Below are 19,472 nucleotides of genomic sequence, written 5' to 3' on the forward strand. Positions count from 1 at the left end.
CGCCGCTCGGTCCAGGCGACATCTTACTAAGTAGTCTCCTCTCTTTCCTCGCCATGAAAGGAAATCTCCGGAATGCTGTAAGTCGTACAGGTCACCTTCAGAATAAAAGGTTCGCATGTCAGTAAAGGAACCTTCAGACCGCTCTGGTCCTCCGTCCTTTTCTGCGTTGTTGAGGAGGTCATTAAAGTCTCCTGTCACAAACCAAGGAGCATCTCTGGTTTCGCTTAGCACTATTAGGCTGTCCCATAGGGTTCTTCTCTTGGGTTTATCAGTATCACCATAGATGAACGATGCAAAAAAATTCTTTCCTTCAAATTCAATATTTGTATCGATACAATTTGCAGAAGAACTAAGAACTTGGAGCTTTATCTCATGTTTCCAAAATAAAGCAAGACCTCCAGCTCCATGCCCTATAGGTGATATCAGGTAAGAGCTTTCGTATTGTAGCTGCTTCGTCTTCTTCATGACGAAGCTGTCGGGATTTTTTGTTTCCATGAGGAAAAGAATGTCCGGGAAGATGTCTCTCTTCATCTCCTTTAGACGTCGAACTGTCCGGGGATTCCCTAACCCTTGACAGTTCCAACTCGCCACTTTTAAGGAGCGAGAGTAGACGGATGAAATAGGTACATGCCTTAATTAGCTATCGTAATCTTTTTTTGAAACACCTTTTTTTTTTGAAACACAATTAGCTATCGTAATTTAGTTCCAAGATAATGCTCCTTTAAAACGACTTTTGGTTGTTGAAAGACAACACATAAATATTTAGCTTAAGACGGTATAACGTCATGAACATTAAGAAAAAGCAATGATTTTATGACAAATAAGAGACTCTCGCATAGAAATTTAGCGTATATTTGAATCGTATGGAAGAGTTAGTAGCTAGGTCATCATTTATACGTTTATAGTAAAAAAAAACATAGCATAATCTAATTTAGTGAATCCATCGACTTAAGAAGATTTTTTTTTTAACGTTGATTTATTATGATCTTATTGTAAGAAGAAGAAAATTAGCAGCACAAATTTAGGTCCATCAACCAATCAAGTCTAATTACTAAAAAAACATTTTCTTCTAACCATACAAACTAATAATAGTGGTGCGTTTGATTTGGATGCATACGGCGGCTAATCCTTAGCATACCGTAAATGTAAATGATATAATTATCTTCATCAATAATGCATATGAGGAGTAGACGACTTGTCCATTCAGATTCCTTTTGTCAACTAATTCTTGATTTTTTTTTTGACGTCAATTAATTCTTGATTTATAAAACTCATTAACGTCTTTTGTATATTAATCGCAAGTATAAAATTAACAAATTGGAAGATAATAATATATATCTAGGATACTCCGCCTCTAGTCAGTGACACGGCATGTTGAATTAGCAGAGGATAAATCTCTATAATTCAGAGAATCATATCTGACACGTCATCATTTCCGAAAACATTAATAATCACTCGGTGTTAACACTTTAACTTGTCATTATCGCTCTCTAATTGATCCGTAGAGAGAAGGATGAGGCAATTGCTGAAGAGAGTCTTCTTCCACAGAGCTTCTTCCTTGATCCATCATCGTCATCGCCCTGCCGTCTCCTTCCTCCGCTCTGATTTCTCCACCTCCTCGTCTCCGCCGCAGATCCCGCCCTTCGGCTACGAGCCGCGGCCGTATAATGGTCCCTCCGCCGAAGAAGTTTTCGAGAAACGGAAGAAGTTTCTCGGACCTTCTCTTTTCCATTTCTACCAAAAGCCTGTACGTTGTTTGATTTATGACTCTCTCTCTCTCGATTCAAATCTTTGCATCTTGTTATGATCAATTGTTTGTGCAGCTTAACATCGTGGAAGGGAAGATGCAGTACTTGTTTGATGAAACCGGTAGGCGATACCTTGATGCCTTTGCTGGAATAGTCACTGTCTCGTGCGGTCACTGCCATCCCGACATTCTCAACGCTATTAACGAACAGAGCAAGCTTCTTCAGCACGCCACCACCATCTACCTGCATCACGCTATAGGTGATTTCGCTGAAGCTTTAGCTGCTAAGATGCCTGGAAACCTTAAGGTACTTGAGGATTTAACAGAACAATGATTGTAGTGAGTTGAGAAAATCAACAAGCTTCTTGATTTTTGGATGCAGGTTGTGTATTTTGTAAATTCTGGCTCGGAAGCTAATGAGCTAGCGATGATGATGGCTAGGCTTTACACTGGTAGCCTTGAGATGATTTCTTTGAGGAATGCTTATCATGGTGGAAGTTCTAACACTATTGGACTAACTGCTCTTAACACATGGAAGTACCCGTTACCACAGGTTTGTCCCCATTATCAAATTGATTCCTTTTAATAGTTCATATGCACTTGAGTGACCATATAGTTTTATCAACTGCGAAGCCAAGTCGTTAAACCTTTACCACCCACGTTTTAGACTCATGAGAATAAAATATAATTTTTTGTATTTTAGTGTGTTTGTAACTTCTTTTTTCATGCAGGGGGAAATCCATCACGTCGTAAATCCAGATCCATACCGAGGAGTATTTGGTTCTGATGGTTCTATGTATGCTAAAGATGTCCAAGACCATATCGACTACGGTACTTCTGGAAAAGTAGCTGGATTCATTGCTGAGACCATCCAGGTTCTTTTTTTTTTTGTCTAAAAGAACCATCTGTTTAGAACAATTTTCTTTTTTTTACGTCTCTCTTGAGCATCATTTCAACTTCAGGGGGTGGGAGGAGCTGTAGAATTGGCTCCTGGCTACTTAAAGTCGGTTTATGACATTGTACGCAAAGCTGGTGGTGTATGCATCGCCGATGAAGTCCAAACTGGATTTGGCCGGACAGGAAGTCATTACTGGGGTTTCCAGACTCAAGATGTAGTTCCAGACATAGTCACAATGGCAAAGGTTTGTCAAAAAATAAGTCCTTTACTATGTTCTCTATTCATCAACTACATTTACTGTTGTTTACCTTAACAAACCTGTTGAGCTTGCTAAGAATTGGTGCCGATTCTGTTTCACAGGGAATTGGAAATGGATTGCCATTAGGAGCTGTGGTGACTACACCAGAAATCGCTAGCGTTTTAGCTACAAAGATTCAGTTCAACACTTTTGGTGGAAACCCGGTGTGTTCAGCTGGTGGGCATGCTGTTCTAAAGGTTATTGATAAGGAGAGACGCCAAACACACTGCGCTGAAGTTGGTTCGCACCTTATTCAACGTTTGAAAGATCTGCAGAAAAGACATGATAGTAAGTAAACAAACAATCTTTGATCATTGTTATAAGATCATTGCTCTGTTTCTTTTTAACTTAAACCGCATCTGTTTGGTTTCAGTCATTGGAGATGTGAGAGGAAGAGGATTAATGGTTGGGATAGAGCTTGTGTCTGACAGGAAGGACAAGACACCAGCCAAGGCGGAAACAGCTGTCTTGTTTGAGCAACTTAGAGGTAAACAAACATTAAAAGCCAATGCGTCGATTATAACTTAGATCTTACTCTTTCTTCTCTCTTATGAAGAAATGGGCATTCTCGTTGGAAAAGGAGGACTTCATGGGAATGTTTTCAGGATAAAGCCACCAATGTGTTTCACCAAAGACGATGCAGGTACATTCATCATATCTTTTTGTTTTTCTTGGTTACAAACGAGATGTACAATGTAACGAAATGTCTTTTGTATCCACAGATTTCTTGGTAGATGCATTGGACTATTCCATCTCCAGGTTGTGAAGAAGGACGCCAAGAAAGAAAGCGAATGAGAGTTTAACCTTATGTGTTCTGTTTTAATGTTTCATTGTTTAATGATCCAATCCAACTCTCTCTCTCTCTCTCTTTTCCTTGTTCCTTTTGTAATAACCCTCTCTTCCTTTCATTCGAGAATAAATAAAACATCATCCAAGCATTTTTAGCCATTCTTTGTATAGTTAATTTTTTCAATAACAAAAAGAGTTTCTCACCTTGATTGATTATGCGAAAAGTCACGTCTCAAAACATAATCGCAGAACCATAACACGTCTTTCATTTCTTGTAACTGAACCATCCCACGATCAAGAGCATTACCAAGATCTCAACAATCGTGGTGAAGCTATATAAAAAGGAAGAGGAGGAGAGAAAGAATGTAATGGAAGAAGAGGAGGAGAAAAAAAAATGCAATGGAGGAAGAGGAGGATGCCGTGTGCACCAAGACACTTGCCAGAGTCAACACGCCTTTATCCAAGGCTGTTCCTGATATTTTCCAGTTCACAAATGTTATATGCAGTGCGACTGGACAAAGTCTTTAACTTACGAACTAGGAACACATCGTCTATCGTATTCTATTACGGTAATATCCATTCGACGACAATTTACAAGCATCAAAGTCTGGGTGGTGTAGTCGGTTATCACGCTAGTCTCACACACTAGAGGTCCCCGGTTCGAACCCGGGCTCAGACAAATTTTTCTAATCTTTTTATTGTAAGATATAAGTAAAGGCCTTGTAGCTTTTAATTGCTCGTTCCATTATCTATAATGAACATTTAATTAAAGAATATGGGCTGAGAAGCCAAGAATAGAAAAAGAAGAGTGTAATTAGTCAATTATTATGAGTGGCCTTTAGGAAGAAGCATGAGACAGTTGGCCCTTAATCTCTTGTTATTGGCTCTAAACTAATTATAATATGTTTATTTAATGATAACGATGCAACTATGAACTAACACAATTTTAATTCGAATGATCATGATACTGATGAAACATATGATATTTGAAGTCAAAATCTGGACGCAATATAACTAAGCCTTTGGCTATGGCTATGGCTATGGCTATGGCTATGGCTATGGCTATGGCTATGGAATAAAGCATATACACATAAACGGTTCATGATGAATTATGAGAGAGTAGATTAACATTAATTATAGAACTCACCTTTCCTTTATATTCTTAGTTCCAAGCATAGCAAACAATAACAACATTGCTAGTACATATTAATGAGTGAATTAATTAGTTTTGATGATTTCGAGAGTGGAGTGGCAAGTATTGTCCATTACCAAACATGCATAAATATTACAACTAATAACTAAAGTCAGTCCACTAAATGCAAGTATAGCCCGTTTATTTAAAACTAATTAATTAACCTTAAACGAAGTCGGTCAAGTGGTGATCAACAACATATATACCACATGTAGAAGTAGAATGAATTATGGAAACCCGAAATGGATTGTGAAAACCTAAAATAATATGCTGGTTTATAGAGGTGGGTGTGCCTTCCTTAAAGCATCTCAGCTTTAATTTTTCTTTACAATATAGCCTGTGCTAATTGCAAGCAGTTGGTGCTAGGTATATTAATTTCTCATAAAAAAAACATAACTGACACCCCCTTAATCGGTACTAGCATGCAGCACTAGCATATGGAGTATTTTAATATATTATCACCATCACCATGCTGTATCTGTATTTATGTGTTTGTGAATCATATACACATCATGCAAATTTGCGACTTATCGATCCATAGTATATATTCCGTGGGTAAGAATTAATTAACGTTGTATATCAAGGTTACAAATCCTCTTCTGTAAATATATAAGAAGTACCGTTGTATGTAAAGTTACAAAAAAGTAACGTTGTAAATATAAGTTCAGTTCAAACAAAAAAAACGTTGTACGTAATTAAGTTCCCACTGATGCTTCACTATTTTATAATTAAGCTATTAGTCAAACTGTCAAAGCATATGATTTATTAACGAGTAAATAATCTGATAAGTCAAAACATAGGTTGGAATTGGAGATTAGTGGCCGACTAGTCGGAGTCCAGCTTATTATTATTTTATGTGGAATTTTACTTTCTTAAAAATAACAAAAAGCTCTTATATTTTGTTCTAACAATTTCTAAACACATGGGGCTTTGTAATGTATAGTGTATACCACGATCTTTGGTATAGTTGAATTGATAACAAAAGTTATAGCACATACTGATTTATATAGTTTTGGTCCATGAATTATTCAGATTACATGAACCATGAAAAGATTAATAATATTGTTATTAAATATGGCGAAGATAAATATTATGGACCATAACTTTTAACCTATGTCATTGATATAAGAGCCGTCCTTAAAGCGAAACCACATATTAGATGAAACCTCCCTTCTAATTAATTATTTTTAATGAATGAATGATTAGTAGTTAGTAAGTAGAATATGCTAATTTGTGGGAGAATCCACTTGCCTTAGTTTAAATTAAACCATTTAATCACGATGGGTTAAGACATCAAGCGACTATAATAATTTGCAAAAAAAAGTTGATGCATAGTCTCACTCACGAATAAAATAAGTTATCATTGACTCGTAGGTTTTTTTCTTTGTTTATTTTGCAGCGGTTAACTCTTAATGATTATGATCTATGTAGAGTAAATCAAACACTAATAACCTCAATCAATACAAGCACTAGATATGATGACTACTGATTCTGATTTCGCATAACTAGTTTTGAAATTGCTTTTTTGATCTTGTGTTATATATTTAACTTTTCACAGTATTTTACGTTCTGTAGATAATCTACAATTTTATTAATTTTGTTTTGTTGTAGTGTATTACTTTATTTACCAGCAAAAAAAAGCTCTTTTTTTTGTAACAAAAGCTTTTCTCTTTATTAAAAAGAACATGCATCTGTTTTTGGGATTGAAAGAGGTGAGAAGAAAATTTTAAAATAAAATAGGAAATCAACTTGTGGTGCCAAACCAAATTTGGAAGTCAGGCCATCGATCTAATGGAGGTAAGTTCGATATACACTTTATGAAATTGTTACATGCAACATCATGAAAACTATAGACCCAACAGCAAAAAAAAAAATACAAAAGCTAAAAGAGAAACAAAAAATATATAATTAAGGGGTAAATGAAGTCATAGAAACCTCTATAAATAAGACACTCTTCAACAGACTCGACATCACTTGGAAACTCTCAACTACATAGCCTTCTTTATTACAATATATTTACATCGTTGATAAACAGTAAACAAGAGATGTCATCCATCGGAGCAAGTTACGCACCCGTACATCTTATGCAGAAGCAGCTCAAGGAGAAGATTACAAAGAAAGAAAAGGAGAGAGAAGAAAAGGATCAAAGTCTCTCCGTCGAGGCCTCTTTCACCACCACCGGTAGGAATTCTAACAAAATCTTCCCTTCTCGCTCGTCTTATAATCAACAAGCATCATCAAATCGTAAGAGTAAAACCTAAGGTAAGGAAGGAAATTATTGGACTGGTTCACACATGTAATTTGTCCTTTGTATGTGTATGTAACATGTATGTATGTATGTGGAATGAGTCTAAAACATATCTTGGTCGTGTTTATAGTTTACGTGGGAAGAAAGATATTCTCTGTCAGTTGCTTGGGTGTTGTTCCCTTGTCGTGTATTAAAGGTTGTTGTATGTAAGATTTAGTTACGCTAAACCAAAATGATCTAGTGACATAATAATTTTACTTGCGATAATATTGGTCTGTCAGTAATTATTTTAAACCAACAATTGTTCAAAGCTCCATAAAAAGAAGAAAAAAAGAAGGAATACAGAGCAGAGAGGTCCATCCAGCACAACCAACTTTGTTCGTTCATCAAAAGGTACCAAAGTATAGTAAAAAAAACATAAAGGAGTCTTCCCCTGCGTTCTACCATTAGCAATACCAAACCAAACTCAACAAGTCCTCTCAACTTTTGTCCGCAACTAAGCTAAATTCCTAAGAGCCTGCAACGAACATAATGGCATGAAATCGCCAAGAAGCAACAAGATCACTTGTTATTAGCTGCAAGTTTAGCCGCAACTTGCTCATCTGACAAGGGCAAGTAATATATCCTGGGGATTGCTTTTGTCTTCTTGAAAAGATCATCAAGAGTGACTATGGGAGCCTCTTGTTCCTCCGGGACTAGAGGAGGAGGAGGAGGAAGGGCATGACGTTCTTTGACTGGAGGTGCTTTGGCCAAAGGCGGTGGTGGTGGCAAAGCAGTTGCAGGTGGATGCGAAGGAGCCTGGGTCTGTGGCTGAGGAGGAGCTTCTAGTTTGGCCTTCACTTCCTCTGGTCCAACAAATTCAGCTGTCAGAAGACGGCCTCCATTAGGTGGCCATTGGAGGTTATACACTGCTTCTCTTGTTGCTGCAGCTTCTTCAACTGAACCATACTGCATTCACATCACACCAACTATCAGTTACGAGAAAATTCTATAGACACTTGAAAAATCAGAAGAACAAAACAGGAATCAACATTTTTGTAAAACCAAGAAGGGGTCTTACTGATACGTAGCAGTGGGTCTTAATGGTGTCCATCCAGAAACTAGTGACATTTCCAGTTTTGCCCAAAAGCTCTTGAACAGCTTTCAGTGTGAACGGCCTAAGGAAACGATCAATCCTGAGGAAATTGGTAGGCTCCTTTGGAGATGGAGGAACTGCCAACAAATATTGAGCACAATGAATAAGAGATGGAAACAATACATACAGAGGTGAGTGATGATTTACATACCCACGCGTTCCTTGTGTCCATCCTCACTAACCGAAGAGACAGAGCGGGAGAAGTCACGCTTCAGACCAGCTGACCTCGGTGTTGTAGTGGGTTCCACGGCTTGTGCTTCAGGAACTTTAATATTCTCAGAGTTCCATCGGCGCTGCCTCTTTGCAGGCTCATTGTTTCCAACAGCTTCTTGATCTACAATGAGAGGTAGAAGTTAAAAGATGCTTCAAAAGCTATTAAAGATATGCTTCACAAGCCGACACAGAAGATTAAACACAAGAAACAAAGTGATTCGCAAAAGAAAATGGAAAAAAGGAGAAAGCCTTACCATTAACAGGAAGCTTTCTTTTGTCAGAAGCCACCAGTGGATGGCATTTGTTATCAGGGGCTTCTCCTTTCTCACCATCCATATTATCAGCCTTATCAGGAAGCAAGTCATTTTGCACACTCTTATCCACCACTTCATGAGACGTAACCGATTCATTTTGCTTTGTCTCAGGCTCATCATCCATAGACTCATCACCAGAACTTCTATCTAAATTCAACTTTTCAGAGTCGCCTGCATCGACACTATTATTATTATATCCTTTGGTCATATCTGCATCATCTCCACCCCCGGCAGATATCTTTGGATGCGATTTGCCAATGACTGTTGATGGCTCATGGGACTTACTAAGACTATGTTCTAATTTGACATTATCAGCAATTTCGTTACCCTTTAGTTGTATTTTTTCATTATTTGATGACACACAATCAGTAGAAATACAATCAGATTTTACCTCAAACCCTGTAACGGGGATGACCTCAGATACCTGGATAGCAGAAACCTCTGTAGGTTGGGCCTTAGAATCCAACCCGCTAAACGTCTCCTTATTCTCCATCTCAATAATCTGCTCATTAGATGCCTCTTGGGTAACTACTGGAGCATTAAGAGCAGCTACGTCTCTGACATCATCAAGGACACTATCTGGTTTAGAAAACACAGGGGGTGGTGCTGTCTGAATCGCAGCTGATGCTTCAGTTGTTGTTGTCTTAACCCCAACTGGTTCTGGAGTGGTGAATGGCGCTCCTCCAACTAGAGGAACAGGAGTGGTCTGCATTGGATCAGGTACATAAGTAACATCAGGCTCAAGAGCAGAAGCGTTGAGCCTTTCAGACTCTTGTTGCTCAGCACGAAGGGCATCATCGAGACGCCTAACCAAATCCAGCTTCAAGCCTTGTGTAGTGAGTCTCCGTCGTTTGAGCTCTTCCTTCAACTCGGTAACCTTCCACTTGTCGATTGGGCGGTTGTCCAGGATTGGAAAAGGTGATGACGACATCTTCCTCTTTGAATAAAACAAAAATTCAAATATAAAATATAAAATTCGAGACACTATCGCATCGCACAGGGGATATACTTTTCTCTAAATCCGAATTAGCCGACAAAAACAAATCAGATAAAAAAAATCAAACTTGTTTAACAAAGAGATAAACTTTCGATATGACTTACAATGAATTGGGTCGAAACTTGTTGAACGAACGAAGGCCGGGAAAATTGCAAAAGCCCTAAATGCGTGGTAGAAGAAGAAGGATAATGATCAAAACCCATCAGGAAAGATGACAAATTTTAACAGCGAAAACGCAAATGAGAAGAAATGGAATTCAAATTGCTTATTAGCTCAGACGCAGAGAAAGTATGACAAACCTGAGAAAATAACGAAATGTAATTCTCAAACTAGGCGTACATTGGGAACTTTCTATCCCTTAATTGAATGTTCGATTGAAAAATTGAAAGAGGAATGGAATGGATTCTAGGGTTCTTATTCGTCGGGTGTTTTGATTTGATAAATGGGAAAGAAAAAAAGCTCGAGGGGGTTGTATGATAAATTTTAGAGCGATTTGCATAGAAAATCTAACACTACTAAAAGGAAAATAAGCTGAGCATACATGATGCCACGTCGGATTTTTTATTCCAACCAATCATATTCATTTGTTCTTACACGTCATACTCACTGGTTTCGGTTGCCTAAAGTCGATTTTATTTTCGTGGGCTTTTTGATTAAGGTTTGGGCTTTATGGGATTGCGACTCGGGATTCTTGGTGCGACGAAAATCATTTTGTTGACCCGATCTACGCAGATGACGATCTCTCTCACCCTTATCCCTTCGGTTTCTCTGATCGAAAAGAAAGAACGTATACTCCATTGTTTCAATCCTCCTCTATCAATAATTTGTTTCAATCAATCAATACCCCTTCATTATGGTTTCGTTTCACCTCCCTCTTTTCCTCCTCTTATATAGACTGATCTTTCTTCTCCGTGGAAACCAAAACCCTAGGAAAAATCAGATCTCTAGCTATGGCGATGAAACGAAATGGAAAGTCTCCTGCCTCTTCCGACTCTGAGGAAAAAGTGATGTTCTTCAGAGATGTCTCTCTAGGTCCCCATGAAACCCGTCTGCGCTTTCGCCTCATCCATTTCTGGGAGGCTCAGAACCCGGTGAAGAAGACCCTTATTGGCCTGGAGATGCTTCTCATCGACGAGCAGGTACGTGAACTCCCTAATTTTAATTTGACATTAAGATCGATTTGGGTTAAGGCTAATTAGTTATGCTAGATTAGATAATTAAATCTAGAACCGTGATTTTGCCGTTTCTGTAAACTCTGAGGTGAACCTACTAAATCTAGAACCGTGATTTTCACTTTTAAATTAGATTTGGCCGTTCTCTTATACGGTTGTTTAGTTTTTTAATGTCTGGTATTGTATTTGTGAGATTCGGAGGTTTGTTTCACATTTTGGGTTTTCAAATTTTTTTCGACGCTAAAAGTTGTTTCTAAACCGTGAGATCCGTCTAGAACCGTGATTTTGACTTTTATACGGTTGTTTATTTATTTAGTGTCTGGTATTGTATTTGTGAGATTTGGAGGTTTGTTTCACATGTTGTGTTTTGAAATTTTTTCCGACGACAAAAATTGTTTCTAAACCGTGAGATCCTTGCTTGGGTACATTAGTTATGTTAGAATAGTTAATTAAACTTTGAGCTGTTGACGTTTCTTTCAACTTTGAAGACGAAGCTAATGTTAATTGGGTTTGTTAATAAGATTTTATAATTTGATTTTGCCGTTTTGTTAAATAATGACGTTTGTTATCGTTTTTGTTTACATCTGAGGTTTGATTTTCTTTTTGTGTTTTTGTTATTACTCTGGACACTAGGGAACTGTCATTCAAGGATTCATCCCACCTGGACGTATCAAGAAGTACTTGCCTGATATGAAGCGAGGTTCAGTTTACGAACTCATGAACTTTTACGGCTCGAAGAACAAACCGATGTATCGGGTTGCTGATCATATCGCAACCGTGTCCTTCGCATGGAACTCTGAGTTGTCGGTTCTTCACGACATTCCAATCCCTTTTGATGAAGACCGTTTTAGGATGCATTCGTATGAGGATTTTGAGGCCAACTGTGATCTGAAAGGTGATCTGTACGGTAAGCATGCTAATTCTACTAAATTTATATTTGATGTTGTTTTGGTCTATGTTCATGTTTGCTAAATAATTGTAGAATTTTTTTGGGTTAAATAATAAGTTCACGTGTTTTGTTTTTTTATTCCTATAGATGTTCTTGGCCACATGAAGCTGGTCGATGGACAGAGTATTACGGAGCGTCCCGTTATTGATGAAACGAAGCTTGCTACAACTCGGCACATTATGATTCATGTGCAATCACATGAGTAAGTGTGTTCTCATATTTTCAATACACTATCTCTCTTTAGTTCCAAAGTCCCTAAGATATTTTTTCCAGAGGACCTGTCATGAAGCTCTACCTCTGGGACCAGGCAGCAACAGATTTCTGCAAGAAGTTTAAGTCCTATGAAAACACCCCCACAGTTCTTTTGGTCACAGCCGTTAATACTAAACGGCTCGGAGGTAATAATTTATCCCTTTGGTTTCATGTTTGATTGATTATTGTGTCATATTCTAAGGTTATTAAACATTCTAGAAACCTTTTGTTTTTTTAAATTGGCTGCTATCTTTACACTCTTATCATCTTTGATCCTTCATCTGTTATTTAACAGGTACCCTGGCACTGAGTTCTATGTCTCCCACACGGGTTTTCATGGACTATGATGTCCAACCAACAATTGATTACATAGCCTGGTATGTACCAACGTCTATATAAGTTTTTGTTGAGCAAACATTTACGTAAATAGAAATTATTGACTGGGTATATGATTTGTATTTGTTGTTAGGCTCTCCTCGAACCCAGAGATTGCTAAGCAGGTTAGTGCAGAGGTGGTCACTAAGCGGGAGACGATGACTATATCTGACATATTCTCTTACATGACTCTGGAATCTGCAAAGGTAAATTCTAACGTAAATATGACTTGCAAATTTTAAACGCTCATATGTTTAAATTTTAAATGTTTGTGGACTCTTGCAGACTGCCTTCTTTGAGTGCACTGCTACTATTGATGATGTGGTTCAAGGATCTGCTTGGTACTATATTGCATGCACTGGGTGTCACAGTAAGGCTACGAAAGGCTCAAACTCATTGATCTGCACTAACCCAAGATGTGTGAAGGATACCACAGCTGGAGTTGCACAGTATGTTTATTGTCCTCAATAATCAATTACATTCTCTCTTATATTAGTTTTAGATTATTAACTTCTGATTTATACGTAACAGGTACCGTGCAAAGATTTCGGTTTATGACAGCAGTGAACAAGGTTTTTTTGTCCTGCTCGGTGATGCTGGTTTCCAGTTGACTGGGAGGCACGCATCTGAGTTGGTCAGCAGCTACTTTGAGGTAAATATCCATCTGTTTATACTCTCAAGTGATTGAAACTGACACTATAGTTTTTGAATGCAAGGCCAATAAAGACAAAGGCCCTGACCATGAAGTGCCTGTCCCGGATGCTCTGATCAGCATTATCGGACAGACCCATAAGTTTTGTGTGAAAGTTACAGACCACAACTTCTCTGGCAATACCCGAGCTATCACTGTCACCAAGATCCTCCCTCTAGAGACACCATCACCCACAGAAGACTCTCTTGGAGACGCCATTGCTGCAACGTCCATGGAAGCAGTGCAGACTGGAAGGGACGTGTGTGAGCCTTCAAAAAGCTGTGGAGATTCTGCAGATGAAGAGAGTAAGAGAACGTTTGACAGTGGTGAACCAGAGAAAGTCAAACGGGCAAGATGTGAGAAATGATGATTCAGTTCGATGATGCTCAAGGCTTTGCATTGAGATTCAAGTATTCTGTTGGTTTTTGAAAGTTTGCTTCAGTTTAAGTACTATTTTGGTTTTTATCAAGACTTTGCTTTGTTTCATTTCATTTCAGACTTTGGCTTTCAATTGATTGAACTATCCTTCTTATATAGTTTTGTCATAGCGATTGTTTTCATGATTTGAATTCGTTTATATAGACCAACTAATTTGGCCTCAAAAATATCTCGCCAAACTTGATTATTTCCATATCCCATATACAATTTGAACTCTACGTAGCATCATACACGCGCATCACACCGCAGGAAAATCTTAGACTATGTTATATTTTTGAAAGTTATTAAAATCGAATATTTCATATGATCCTGTATTTATGTCAAAATCTCATTTAAATAGGAAAGTAGTAAATTCATTCGACCAGTAATTATATTCTTTGACTATAACCTTTCAAAGGGAAGAAAAAAAGGAAAGGTAAATCAAACTCTTCCAAAATTCATATTCTCTTGCGTTAGAAAGAAAAAGAGTTGACAAAGACGAAGACCTCATCTGTTTCTTCTACACTTCCAAGCAGCATTCGTCTGAAGTAAACTGGTCGTGCGGATCTCTGTTTTAGCGGTATGGATAGCTTCCCCAATAACCAGCCCATTGAAGCGTCAGGTAAATACCAAATCTCCTGTATGTGTATCTCAAATAAAGAAAATTAGAAGCATCTCTGTATATTATCTTTTGGGTCAAAATTAGTTTGTACGAAGAGTATGTATATTCAAACCATGTTTAACCACAAATTGATTTGGGTGGTGGTTCTACTCATTAAGCATAGGAAATTGCAAAGCAACATTATAATTCAAAATTTTTTATATAAGAACTACCCATAACGTTACATTTTTTATTCTATCTAAGTTCTATACACGTTTTTGAAAGACTAAATAACACTATATCATTCTTATAATTACTTACGTTCTTTATTACGTTGGAATTATTTCTTATGAGTATAAAGAACAATTCTATAGTCAATGATATTTAATTGTTAGGTGACAGATTTATATATAAAGCATATACTCGTTCTAATCATTAAGCATAAATAACACAATATCATTTTTTGGTCTTTTATATAAGAGCTACCCATAACGTTACATTTAGAGATTATGTTTCATAAAATAACCAGTATATTGTATGCTTAGTGCCTTTGTTTAGAAAGACAATCTTTAATTGTTAGACAGCTATAGCCATATATTTAACTATGACGAACGTTAGTTTCGATTTTTCACAACTAAAATATATATATATTAGTTTCTAAGTCTTCACAGCAATATGTCTCGAGTTTTTTTAAACTGGAAATTTACGGAACTGAAAGTTATATATGTATTTAACTTAGATCAGGAATAATATATATATATATATATATATATATATATATATATATATATATATACGGTATTTGTTTATTTATTCATTCAGGATATTTTTTGAATATTGTTGTCTTACCGTTTTATTCAATAATTTTTATACATTGTTTTTTTTTTTGTAAATTTTCCCTTTTATATAGTTTATAACTAATCTAAAACAAATATTAACTATTCATAGTTTGCTTATAAATCTCGGATAAAATTAAAGCTGAAAGAAAATAAACTAACCATCACACGTAACTTATAAAAATAACATTGAGGAAAAAATGCTCATTCACACCAACGTTAAAAGACAAAAAAATTATATATTTAAACCCACTTTATTTACCACATTCCGACAAAAACTTGACCCCACACAAATATCTCAACAATGAGTGACATACCACTTATATCTCATAGAATCTCGCATCAAAGAAGATCTACAGGTGAAAACCCGAAACAAACCCTCCAAGTTTACAATATTAAAAATAAAAACCATTTTAGTAACTATATTTATACGTTTGTTTCGGTAGCATTAATCTGTGAAGAAAATCAGATTTTCACTATCTGGCTGTATCTTATTACTATTTTTAAATCGTAAATCTTTTAGTGACATCTTCCATGCAACACATTCCTCAAAGAATCCACCAACTTAAAGAAGGGTTTTCAATGCGTCCTATCATCGTATGTATAAGAAATGTTTGGGACATCAAAAAACACCAAACAGATAGTACTCGAACTTCCATCGGCTTCATGTGCTACGACCACAACGTAAGCCTTCTTTAAACTTCTATATATATATACATATACTTATATATTTTCCAATCCACCATATTTGATTTAAACTACTCACTGCTTGCTTAATTGGTTCGGCCCAACAAAATATTTTTCACACTCAGGGACAACTATTAGAAGGTCGGGTCACCGGAGATATTCAGCCGAATGATTCAAAAAACTTAACCGAAGGAGATAGTTATGACTTCTCGGGATTTTATGTCATACACAATTCACGACAACGGAAACTCACCCAACTGCCCTACTATATTCAGATCGGCCAAAGGACAACCGCATTGAATGTTACACTGGATGGTCCGATGTTTTCAGTTCACAGTTTGTCACCTCAGAAATACACAAATCTATTACGGTTAGCCAATACACCCACATACTTACCAGGTAAGTATGTCATTCCAACATTAGTTAAATAAATATGTATATTTATTTTAAAATCAATGTGCAGATGTCGTCGGACAGATAGTCATAATACAAAAAATAAAACCTGATCACCCAGAACTCAATATTGATGCTACGATTGGCCTACGGCTGAACAGGTTAGTCTAACACAATAGTTAAAAACAAATTAATTATTATTTTCATACCACATCTTTATCTCAGGTCAACGATTGTTAAACTCATATTGTGCGACCAGCAAGCAGCAGATTTCAGCATCCTACAAAGCAAGAAGAATAGAAAATTTAAAGTTATGCTTATCACAAGCGTAATTCCTAAAATAATCCAAGGTAAATATTTCAAATTAACACATAAAAAAATAATACATATATGAATATTTCTCTTATCAACATAAAAACAATACCCAATATTTGCAGGCAAACTTATACTCCATTCATCACCAGCAACAGTTTTCTACTTCAACAAATCAATTGATTACATAAAGGATTTCAAAAGGCGAATTAGAGATTATGCAAAAACATGCAGCACAGAGTGACCTTCCTTCATGCATAATTCGGATTATTATTCTCTCTCTCATAGAACTTGATACCTAGATTTGTTTTCATTAAAATTTATTTTATGATTGCTTTCCTTTATTTTCGTGAATTTATCTAAGATGAGGTTTTGATCTTTTTAAATGAAAGAATCTATATTCGGAAACTAAAACAAATAATTTTTTACAATACTTAGTTAATCTATGCTAAACATGATAAATGAACCAAAATTAAATACATATCCGTGCTCAGCTATGCAAGTTAGTGAGCAGTAAGGCATGATCAGAGTGAATAAGAAGTCCACTATACATATGTGGTTGTTTGGAGATAAAAGTTGTATAGATTTATGAATTGAAAAAATTACTACAATTCATTATATTTAAAAATTGAAGCTACTTTAATTACAGATTTGAAAAAAACGAATTTAAAGACCATTATATTCCATTAGATTTTAAAGACCTATAATTTATTTAATATTCCAAAACTCCAAATTCCTTAAATACAATTAAAGTTTCACCATTAGATATATTAAAATTATATTCTAGAACAATATTCAACTGTAAGTTTTCAACTATTACACGTTTTTAAAAAAATTATTAAGTATTCTTCGTTTTTTGAAAATGGGGTGTTTATATTTTAAATAAGTTGTTGGAGAACTTTTTCTTTTGCTGAGTTTATTCGAGATAAGACTCCGACCTTTTGAAATAAGAGAATTTATGTTATATACGTAATTATATTTTGTACAAAACTCTAAAATCTCAGACTTGATTCAGGACTTACAGCAATTCATGATTTATTAATTAATTGTTTTAAAAAGAATATAGATACTTGCTTAAAACCTTAAAGTAAAATAACATCACCAACTCTATTACTACAGTGTGAAATAAATACTACAAAACTACTGATAATATTAAAACTTCAACAAAACTTCTGATAATATGCGTATATAATTTTACTCTGAAAGTATAAATACATGTATCTTTTCCTACACAATTGAAAATGATGTATTTATGACTTTGAAGCTATTTAAATTAAACTTTGTTGTTTTCGATATCTAAAATAAAATATAATTAACATAAACTAATTAGTCTTAGTTATAATCCAATTCCTCATTTTTACTCATTTGAGTTCGTTTTTTTATATTCTTTTGTAAAAAAACAATTCAAGTTCTGAGTATATGAAAATTTTAGATTCATAATGAACTATATTTTTGTTTAGGATCAATACTGAGTTTCTATTCTTATTTGTATGTTTATAAATTGTATTATCCTTTGCTTTTCATTATATGGTTATTCAGAAATTTATATGGAATATATCATTAACTATACTTTGACTATTTGGGAAAAAAAAGGCGCTGTCTAGATGTGATCAAGCAAAAAAAAGGAATAAGGAAGGATGAAATTTCACATAAAAATAACACATCATATCTGGATATATTTAAATAAATACTTACAAATATATTATATTTTTGATATTTTTAAATTAATTAAACAAAAACTAAATTATTAGAAAATAAAATACAAATAAAACTATATTAATATTTTGTAACATCAAAATAATAATTGAATACAAAATATATTATGTTAATAAATAGATTATAGATTTTAAAGACCTCTATATATTATTTTAGTTCGGGATTTTTAATAAAATACCTGCTATTATGATTTCTATTATAGCTGGAAAGATTAACTACCCAAATCAATTTAGTTTAAATACTACAAATACAACAGTTATTGCAAACCAAAAAAAAAAAAAAAAATAAACACCACCATCACTATTAAGCCCATTTTCAAAATCGATTTATTTTGGGAACCATATTACCATTTCCTAGCTATTTATTCTACCCATTACTATCGTTATTAGTTTATTTAAATCATAGTTACATTGATAGTGGAACATAAGAATATAGAAGTACATATATTAACATATATAAATAAAAAACGTGTATCATATATAGAAGTTTATTATGTTTTCATTATGAAATTGGATTAGTATTGTATTTAAAAGGATACTTATATTTTGAAATTGGAAAACACCTAATGACCCACACTTATTTTATTTTAATTGGAACATTTCAAAATTCTATCTAGATATTTTATTACCTTCTACTTTAAATTTTAATCATAACTATAATATATTACTTAATCTAACCAAGAAAATGACATTCTCAAAACTACAGGAGGATCCACGCAAAAGAGGAAGCGAGGCCGACCACGTGGATCACTTAATAAACCAAAAGGTATATATTTACTACCCAAAATATCTAATCCTAAGACAAATTGTCTTATCCCAGTGATTAAACTGTGTACATTTTCAGTTCATCTGGTAAATGACCGACCGTCATTCAAACCAACATATTACGACTGTAAGTATATATTGATCATATTATTATATCTTAAACCAAACTAATTCATCAAAAAAAGCTAACTTTCCAAACTTAATTTAACAGGTGGCTGTGATGACTGCGACTCTTACAGTAAGAAATCATACCAAAATGTGTATCTATTATGCTATATTCTTTTAACCTAACTACTATTGATCTTAATAGTCAAACAGAAAAATGCGCGTAATATGAGAAAGGCAATTTTGTTATCCAAACGAACCTCGGCATCGTCACAAGGTATGCATAATGGCTGATAAAATCTATTTCGATTTATTACATTTCTAATTCAAATTTACGTTGTTTCTATATAGATACAAATGCTCCACCAAAT

At 35.1% G+C, this 19,472-nt stretch overlaps 3 protein-coding genes and 1 non-coding gene across 4 annotated transcripts; 3 read left to right on the forward strand and 1 right to left on the reverse strand.

Annotated features, from left to right (window-relative positions):
* The first annotated feature begins 1,390 nt into the window (after positions 1–1,390).
* Positions 1,391–3,891, forward strand: LOC103851253 (alanine--glyoxylate aminotransferase 2 homolog 1, mitochondrial). The gene is made up of 9 exons (XM_009128120.3): positions 1,391–1,747; positions 1,824–2,054; positions 2,130–2,300; positions 2,479–2,622; positions 2,710–2,889; positions 3,006–3,231; positions 3,317–3,430; positions 3,500–3,586; positions 3,666–3,891. Exons 1-9 carry the CDS (start codon positions 1,514–1,516, stop codon positions 3,707–3,709), a joined length of 1,431 nt encoding a protein of 476 aa, XP_009126368.1. The 5' UTR covers positions 1,391–1,513; the 3' UTR covers positions 3,710–3,891.
* A 446-nt stretch (positions 3,892–4,337) lies between these two features.
* On the forward strand, positions 4,338–4,411 carry TRNAV-CAC. Its single transcript has one exon. It is a non-coding gene; the product is annotated as a tRNA-Val (tRNA).
* A 3,030-nt stretch (positions 4,412–7,441) lies between these two features.
* Positions 7,442–10,294, reverse strand: LOC103851344 (apoptotic chromatin condensation inducer in the nucleus). The gene is made up of 6 exons (XM_033289415.1): positions 10,129–10,294; positions 9,936–9,990; positions 8,775–9,771; positions 8,459–8,641; positions 8,233–8,384; positions 7,442–8,120 (listed from the first exon to the last, which is right to left on the reverse strand). Exons 3-6 carry the CDS (start codon positions 9,763–9,765, stop codon positions 7,734–7,736), a joined length of 1,713 nt encoding a protein of 570 aa, XP_033145306.1. The 5' UTR covers positions 9,766–9,771; positions 9,936–9,990; positions 10,129–10,294; the 3' UTR covers positions 7,442–7,733.
* A 229-nt stretch (positions 10,295–10,523) lies between these two features.
* On the forward strand, positions 10,524–18,636 carry LOC117133388. Its single transcript, XM_033289457.1, has 9 exons — positions 10,524–10,970; positions 11,637–11,910; positions 12,040–12,154; positions 12,226–12,350; positions 12,500–12,581; positions 12,674–12,785; positions 12,865–13,028; positions 13,111–13,231; positions 13,296–18,636. Exons 1-9 carry the CDS (start codon positions 10,782–10,784, stop codon positions 13,635–13,637), a joined length of 1,524 nt encoding a protein of 507 aa, XP_033145348.1. The 5' UTR covers positions 10,524–10,781; the 3' UTR covers positions 13,638–18,636.
* The last annotated feature ends 836 nt before the right edge of the window (positions 18,637–19,472 follow it).

This window comes from Brassica rapa, chromosome A01 (genome assembly GCF_000309985.2).
Source record: "Brassica rapa cultivar Chiifu-401-42 chromosome A01, CAAS_Brap_v3.01, whole genome shotgun sequence".
Taxonomy (NCBI): Eukaryota; Viridiplantae; Streptophyta; class Magnoliopsida; order Brassicales; family Brassicaceae; genus Brassica; species Brassica rapa.